This window comes from Cynara cardunculus, assembly GCF_001531365.2.
Source record: "Cynara cardunculus var. scolymus isolate 2C chromosome LG 17, CcrdV1, whole genome shotgun sequence".
Lineage (NCBI taxonomy): Eukaryota > Viridiplantae > Streptophyta > Magnoliopsida > Asterales > Asteraceae > Cynara > Cynara cardunculus.
In genome coordinates, this window is record NC_037544.1 from 37677264 (window position 1) to 37685814 (window position 8551).

General features: G+C 37.7%; 2 protein-coding genes across 2 annotated transcripts; both read right to left on the minus strand.

Annotated features, from left to right (window-relative positions):
• Window positions 1-658: 658 nt before the first annotated feature.
• On the minus strand, window positions 659-1320 carry LOC112501042 (ethylene-responsive transcription factor ERF017-like). Its single transcript, XM_025104679.1, has one exon. The coding sequence runs from the start codon at window positions 1288-1290 to the stop codon at window positions 700-702; it is 591 nt and encodes a 196-aa protein (XP_024960447.1). The 5' UTR covers window positions 1291-1320; the 3' UTR covers window positions 659-699.
• A 1139-nt stretch (window positions 1321-2459) lies between these two features.
• Window positions 2460-7280, minus strand: LOC112500058 (auxin response factor 19-like). The gene is made up of 12 exons (XM_025103315.1): window positions 7155-7280; window positions 6745-6840; window positions 6599-6655; window positions 6327-6482; window positions 6166-6250; window positions 5853-5943; window positions 5606-5770; window positions 5276-5471; window positions 4890-5028; window positions 3137-4794; window positions 2859-3049; window positions 2460-2778 (listed from the first exon to the last, which is right to left on the minus strand). The coding sequence occupies exons 1-12, from the start codon at window positions 7278-7280 to the stop codon at window positions 2595-2597; spliced, it is 3144 nt and encodes a 1047-aa protein (XP_024959083.1). The 3' UTR covers window positions 2460-2594.
• Window positions 7281-8551: the final 1271 nt, after the last annotated feature.

The window sequence follows — 8551 nt, forward strand, 5'->3', positions numbered from 1 at the left end:
TCAAAAAACAAAAAACCAGAATCAAGTATGTGAATTGTGTTGTGAAGTAGCTAGTAAAGGTGAGGATTTGCCTTTTCAACTATCCAAACAAACTTAACCATTTTAGAAAGCAAAAACAAAATAATAGTCATATCATCGCATCGCAATGTACGTGGTCTGTAAATAGATTATCGGTGGTTTAATTTCCTTTTCTTGAGTACAATCTATCGGTAATCCTTTGATAATTATCATGGTTTATAAAAGCTAGCGTCGACTCTTAATATGATGAGTGTTGCATGCCTTGTTAAATTAAATACATCAACATTTAATTAAATACACCAACAACGAATTAAATACGTAGCAACTTCATATATAGCAAGGAAAAACGATGATACAATATTACACCTCCTGGAATATTCGAAGAGAAAGAATGGAAGGAAACAAAAAACATGAAGCTGGAAGCTAAAAACGAGAATGGGCAAAAACTGCTTGCCTGCTCCATCTCCATGTATTGTACAACTTCAGCAGCAGATCATTAAAAAATTTCCTATCCTCTTCCCTTTCCCTTTCCTTATAAATAATTGGTGCATGCACGTATATATACATGTATTGTATATGTATAGATCATGATCTCACGTAGGCCTATAGCTATATATATATATATATATGTGTGTGTGTGTGTGTGTGTGTGTGTATATATGTGTGTGTTAATATAATTAACTAAAAGTTCCAGAGCTGGAAGGATGAATCTTGCGAATCAAAAACCTGCTCCTCTGATCCGTAATAATCATGAGCAGTTAGTAGTGGTGGGTGCATGGGCATGAAATAATCATCAAATCCTGGAAAGATCCCGAAATCTGGTACAGCGTCATTGGTATGAACGTGATCCATGAGAAAGGAATCTTGTTCGTCCACATTAACATTATTGGAGGTAGAAGCAGCAGCAGGTGTTTGCAGGTGGTAATTATGATTATTAATGACGACGTCTGGAGATGGGGAGTTGGAAGATTCATTTGCGTAAGTAGCAGCAACAGCTTGTATCTGGGAAGGATGAAGATCGGTGGCTCCAGGAATGTTGGGAGGTTGATGAGGGAAGTTGAAGTTGGCAGTGTTGCCACGTAGACAGAAGAGAGCTGCATCAAAAGCACGAGCTGCCTTTTCCGGTGAATCATAGGAACCTAACCAGATCCTTTCGCGGCTGTTGGGTAGTCTGATCTCCGACACCCATTTTCCCCATTTCCTCTTTCGGACACCTCTGTATTTGGCTTCATCAACTCTTTCGAGGGTGGTCGGAGGTGGAGATTTGACCATAATTGATGAAGTAGCTCGCTACTAGTAGTAGTGGTTGTGGTTGTAGTTATTACAGTGTGGGTTCTGTTGTTGGAGAGAACGTTGATGAAAATATGTGATGGGGTAAGTTTGATATATATAGTTTGAATGGGAAATTGGCGGCTGAATAGAGAGGTCAACGGGGCGCGTTGATTATGACAATCTAGAAAGAGGCCAGGTGTCAGTCTGCTGTGTGTGCTTGCTACGCGGTGACATCATGACTATATAATAAACACCACGTTTTTGTTTTCTTTTGGTTCATTTTCATTCTTCTTGTCATTTGTGGTCCACCCTCTTTCAATGACAATTCCATTTTTATTTATCCATTTCTCATTTCTTTAATTATACATTATTTATTTATTTATTTTAATTTCTAATGTTATTAAATTATAGGGTTGACTTGCTATACATATATATAGACGGAATTAATTACAAATGTTTGATAAAATGTTAAAATGAAATACTAATTGTAAAAGAAACTAATTTTAATGCATGTCATTAAAAATTAATTAATTTAAAGTTGTGAACGTACTACAATTAATAATTAATGTCGTTTAAAATTGTAGTATATATATATATATATGGAATTAGTTTTGTTGGCACTAGAAAAAGAAAAAGAAAAGAAAAAACAATAAGAATGGTTGGTCCACAAACATTGACTCAAGTTAATTCACAATCACATGTATAGATTTAGAAATATATATAATAATAATGGATAGAAAGTCAACCAGACCAAATGGTAGCTCTTTAACCCCATGCCTTGTATATATTTCTATTAAACACTGGTATTACGCGATTTCTACACCTCCTTTGAATTCATTCCTAATTTCTTTCTTTCACCAACCTACTCTATCTCTACTCCCATGACCGCCCATCATCATCATCGTCTATATATATATATATAGATGTATATATATACACACACACACACATACTGATATGAATGCTACCTGTAATCTTCAACATAACCCCAGTTTCCAAATTAACCAAGCTAAGGGAAGGGAAGCAGATCGATATATGCATATGGTAACCTCCTACCATACCTTAATAAGTTTTCATCTTATATATATATATATGATTTATTACAACATTTACAATTACCTATATATATATATATATATATATATATATATATATATATATCACCTCTATATATGCTCATGATCATACATTTAACAAGATTAATACATCTTTCTTGCTTCTCTTTACACCTTCACCCTACCTAGCTACCCACCCAGAGAGCTCATCAAAAATAGAGATATTAAGCTCTTAATTCACCCTCATAATTATCTGTTAAAGGATGCAGCTGAATTCTCATGATCATATTGCCCTCTCCATGGATTCCCACTCTCAGTCCCACTCGAGGCTTGATTCGGCACCGGCACGTTACCTAAATCACCATCCAAACTCATCTGTTGTACTTCACAATATGACAGTATCTTTATGCTTTGCACACAGCTCACAAATTCCCTGAAATTAATTCCTTTTTTTACATCAATCACCCAGGTTTTTAACATGCTAATTAAGTTCAATGAATGAAATCTACTTACTCCCATGGATCATCACCAACCAGCAGTATATCATTCTCATGATCAACATAAACAAGTTTCCACTCTGTTCTTTGTGCATCTTCTAGTTGACCTTCAATACCAAACATGAGAGCCAGATCATGTCTCAGCTCTTCATACCCCTTGTAACGAGTCACATCAATGGTTCTTCCTACTGACCCACGCTTCTGGACCTAATTAAGACAGTTACAACTAAATATATAATAACACTACAACATGTATATATAACAATTAAGAAATGGATAATTATAGACTGACACCTTTGTGTATGTTCTCATGCGCTGTGTCTGATTACCCCACAACCCACTTCCTAAAACACCACCATCGTTACCAGCAATGTCATTTGAACAACCTGGCTTGAAAGATATATCAGGCATCCCAAATGACTGTGGACTTATCTCAGCAGCTGACAACTCGGCCTCGATATCTCTAGGGGGGCCACAGTAGTTAGACATCAAGTTTTGTGAATCAAAACCCCTTGACAACAAAGCATCAGGTGGCAGGCTATCCATATTAGCCCCAAAAGAGACGTCGCTCCTTGTTTGCGACTGAACAACATCACCCTCCAGACACAAGTTTGGGATCGAGAAATTCTGTTGAAGGCCACCAGCATCCAAGCAGTATGATGTTACAGATGTAGTAGGTTCCGATCGTTCAGTAGCAATGCCTTTGTATTTAGGTTGTTCTGGTACTTTCAACTCATGTTTGATTCTTGCATCAGATTTACTTTGACTTTGAAGATCATGAACAAACTTAGAACAAGGATCAACCATGGAATCATCCCCAACAACAGATGGTCCTTGTTGGTTCTTGATCAACAAGTTTGATGGAGTTATATGGCAGTTATTTGTTGAAGGAGAAGTGGAACAAGACGGAGCATCCCCATCAGTAATACCAGGATGAACTCTTATTGGCACCAGTGGTTTGTATTGACTCTGTAGTTGGTTTGAAGGAAACTGAGGTGACTGCAGAAGTGTGGATGTCGACAAACTGTTACTGCTAAGTTGTTGCTGTGATAATGACTGCTGTTTGGCTTGCTGAAATTGTGGCAATACCTGCTGTTGTAGGGGTAACTGAGGCTCTACATGACTTGATGGTGAGAACAGATGTTGCTGTTGCTGTTGCAATTTTTGCAGCACTTGCAGTGTTTGCTGCTGCTCTGAGAGGCTTTGTTGTGGTGCTGCTTGCCCCAGCAACAAGTTATGTTGTCGCAACTGCCCTTGCTGTTGTTCCATTTGATGCTGAAACTGTGACTCCAAGGATATGGATAAAGGCTGAGATAAAGTTCTAGTGGCTGAGCCACTGATTTGTAGAGCTTGTGTGTTTCCCGATATCTGTTGTTTCTGTTGTTGTTGTTGCAGCTGATGGTTTTGCTGTTGTTGTTTCTGCTGCAGCTGATGATTTTGCTGTTGTTGTTGCTGTTGCAACTGATGGTGTTGCATCTGTTGTTGTTGTTGCTGTAGCTTACTGTACATAGAAGTCTGTTGTTGATGATACAGTTGCTGTTGATGCTGATGATCTTGAGATTGCTGCTGCTGCAGTTGGTGTTGTTGAGCGGAATGCAACAGCTGCTGGTGTTGGGGCCATGGAGGAGGAGATATTTGTTGCAGGGGACTTGCAAGTTGGTTCTTTTGGTTTGCTTTGTTTGACTGTGGACTTGGAACAGAAAGGTTAGGGGATTGAAAGCTTAATAGCTTGGAGGGGTCGTCAAAGCTGAGGCTACCATTTATAGAATTTGACGAAACAATGGAAGGGAAAACCCCTGGTTGCATTGATGGGAACCGATGGTTCTGCTGCATGCTCATCCACTGGACCAAACTCAAGCCAGGGAAGACTGAACTGGAGGCATCCTTCATACCCAATTCTTCAAGCCAAGGCATCCCTCTTCTGTAAGCATTCTCTATCTCTGTATCACCGTCTGCATGACCACAAACAAATTACAACGAATAAGATGCAAATTCTCTATTCATTACAGCTTGGTTAAACTTCTAGGTCATAGCACAGAGAGATTACCTGGCATTCCTGGTTGTTGAGGGAACTTTTGACGGAAAAATGGAGGTGGACACATGTAAAATGGAGTCACAACAGGCTCGACTTCCCATACTGAAACACGAGTAGGACGCTCACCAGCTGCTGATTCATCCCATCCAACCTGTCATTGTGTACAAAATCCCCTCGGAAGATCAATAAAAGAAATTGTTTAACGTGGCATGCATTATTTAAGGAACAATTGCATATAAATAGTAATTAATAAAAGGACTCTTTTTAATTTGGATAAAGGTAATTAAAGAGACTCTTTATGCCACCTTAGAAAGGAAAGACAGTTCAGGAACATCAAATTTGTTCTAATGTGTTATATATATATTATATAAGAGAAGGTTCCATGTGAGCAGCTACACCTGAAGACTACGCCATTGTGAATTCTTCCACCGGACTCCATCCATATCACTGATACCAGTTATGGTTCCCATATATCTACGAACTCCCGACTCCTCAGTCTCAAACATCATTCTGAACCGCATACCCAATGAAACTTGAGTATACATTGCTTTATTATACTTGGCTAGGGGTATCACAAACTCAGCAGGACTGGCCCTGTCCAATTCAAGTGAATTTAATATTTTGACATTTTCAAAGTTATCCATTGATAGTTTGACATCATTAAGCTTTTTGTTAATAAACTTATCCAGTGATGTATATATAAGGAAATAGCAAGTTTTCCATATTACCTAGGATTGTAAAAAATGGTGAAGGGGCTATTATTTGCAGCAGCATGAGCAGCAGCAGCAAGGATTCCAATGTGCATGCTGTCACTGGATATAACTGATGAGGAGAGTGCAGGCTGCTGTCTGTTAGCCCTTCTAATTCCCAACATAAGCTGTGATTTCTCATCTCTATAATCAGCCTTATCAGTTAGGTAACGGCAAGAAAAACGAATAATAAAGATAATACTCTTTTTAATCATCTTTTTCATACCTTACGAAAAGAACAGCATCGCCAGCAAAAAGCCTTTTAGAGCTGACAAAAATGCTCCATCCTGTTGTCAGTAGATGCCTCTTGGGTTGGCCTGAAATTGAAGATGAGAAATCTTAAAAGTTTCCTAGATGCCAACATCATTTGGTACATGATTGCTAGTCTCTGTGGATTCAGATTCATGGGTTTATAGTTAATGACATGAGCTTGTTCCATAAACCAGTCCAAATTACAAAAGCCTCATGTAAGTTACCTGTATTTTGGTGATTCATATATTGATAGATAGAAAAAGGGGTAAATTTTGAAATCCACAAACCTCGATAAATATGTCTGAATGTCCAAGATTGATCATGCAAATCTCTAGCTACCAACTCCTGAGCTGGAGGTTGCATTGAGAAATCCTACCAAAACATCTTTCTAGTAAGCAATGGAATATAGATACAATCACGAAAACACGATTTATGATATTCAACTTACAAGTGGTGGGAAAATCTTTTCAGCAGCTCGGCGAGGTACAGAGAATCCACCATGGGTGCTTGTGTCACTAGCTGTTAGAGTTTTGCAAAAGAACTCAGAGGGTTGCTTGTTTTGTTTTAGACCCATATCCGAGATAAGTAATGCTTCCTGGTCATACTGCAGTACAATCATGTTGCATACACTCTTTTAAGTAACTTGATGTAAAAACCAATAAAAAAGAAAACCAAAATTTGATGGCTAGCTATTATTCAATAAATAACCAGCTGACATACTTTATTTACAGGTTGAAGGGTCATCTGTGCATAGACTTCATCAGTTTCAGCATCAGCCTAGTCCAAACAATGCAAATTGTCAGGCATAAGTGTCCATTAGTCCACACATGTCAAGTAAGGGGAATTGAATGTGTGGGAACACATACATGTAATGTGACGTTATGAAGCATGCAAATGAGCTTGGAAGGAAGATTAGGATAGTTAGGTATGTTTTCTGTATCCTTCTGCATAGATGCCGCAACCTATACATAGTTTTTCAACCAAGAAAATCAGTAAACAGACTTTTTATGTATATATATATATATATATATAGAGAGAGAGAGAGAGGGGGGGGGGGAGGTTCGGAAGAAAATCCTAAAAAAAATGAAACAAGTTCAATTACTTGTATGCACGGGTCCAGATGACAGTTACCAAAATGTTCACTCATTGTTTCATTTTTTTGCGGTTTTCTCTTGAACCAACCTGATCTGAATGTGTGTGTGTGTGTGTGTATATATATATATATATATATATATATATATATTCTGATGCACATAGCATGGAAAAGAAAGCTTACTTGCTCACTGTGACCTTGTGGGAAGTACACCACCAGACTTCCAACAGGAGGCAAGGAGACCATTGGCCCAGCACAGGCATGCCATAACTCCGAATTCATTACCTTCCTCACACCTGAGAACAACATATGATACAATTTAAGTCATGAATAATCAACTTCAACTAATTGGTAATCTTCTTTTTTCTTTGAGTTGAATCAGGATGAGCTCAAAATTCAAGAATATATCAAAGCAACAAAATGAAGGTTCAAGTATGATATTAAGACTACTGGGTTAGGTGACAAAATAACATGCAGGCTGATTTCCATGAGAAAGGGCAAATTTGAGAGAGACAGACACACCAGGACAAATTGGTACCACATACATGAAGTTAGCAGGATATGGTTTTGGAAATAGATCTCGACTATGCCTGAAGATAAAATTGAGTAGATTCACAAAGGCCATCAGCTGGAATATGCCTCCAGAACGATTCTATATCAAGTCATATGCGTTCTTGTCGAATTGAACCCAAAAGAAAAAATCTTTTTCATTTTTCTTTTCTTCTTTCAACAAATTCGGAAGAGAACTCAGGAGTATAGTATAGGAATGAGTGTAAGTTATAAAAGGTAGACGAGTCAGACATTGTTTATGGGGAGCTGATTAAGGATCTTTTTTTTTCCTTGTTAGCCTAATCATGATATGATATGCCCAATTACCAGAGATGGCAAAAAATAAAGAGAAAGACAAGAAGGTGTTGCAGAAAAATGAAAAAGAGGAGTGCGTGCGTACCTTGTCCATAATTGGGTTGATATGCGTTTGGAGGAGCTTTCATTTTGGAATGAAAAAAGGTCAGTGATTTTGGTCTCCAAAAGTGATGAGTGAAGCTGACATTGATTGGTTAGAAGCAGGAGGGAGTGAAAGGAATTAGAATTTAGAAAAAGAGCGCAGATGGGTTTCGCCGGAGATAGAGACAAGAGAGAAAGGAGAAGGAGAAGGAGAAGGAGATGATGAAAGAAACTCTGACTATAATCAAACCTATCATGCTTTATAATAATACTAGACTGTTAGACTAGGCACCGTAATCATTACCAGCTGCATCATTCCTCCTTCCTTCCTCCCTCCCTCCGGTTGAGAACAAACTCAACTCCTATGTACAATTAATTATTAAGAAAATGTTAATATTATATATTCTTTTTTTTTTTTTATTAACTTTGATATCCTAGTCCTACTACCATTCGAGCTAATTAATCATCCATGAACATTTAAACTTTCATGGATTTTTATTCATTCCAGCCTAGGACCTTCATGCATTTTGGAACTCAACCTCAAACCAAACCCTTATGATTGATATATTGATATTGATATATGTTTTAGAATAAAGTTAATAGACAATGATGTATTTAATCTACTCTTATAAAAA

What these genes read in the sequence shown, in the direction of transcription:
- LOC112501042 (XM_025104679.1), bottom strand. Translation starts at nt 1,290, where the DNA reads ATGGTCAAATCTCCACCTCCGACCACCCTCGAAAGAGTTGATGAAGCC.
- LOC112500058 (XM_025103315.1), bottom strand. Translation starts at nt 7,280, where the DNA reads ATGTTGTTCTCAGGTGTGAGGAAGGTAATGAATTCGGAGTTATGGCAT. An exon ending in TTCATAACGTCACATTACAT is followed by an intron (nt 6,656 to 6,744) that starts GTATGTGTTCCC and finishes TGTTTGGACTAG; the next exon opens with GCTGATGCTGAAACTGATGA. An exon ending in TCAACAACCAGGAATGCCAG is followed by an intron (nt 4,795 to 4,889) that starts GTAATCTCTCTG and finishes GTGGTCATGCAG; the next exon opens with ACGGTGATACAGAGATAGAG.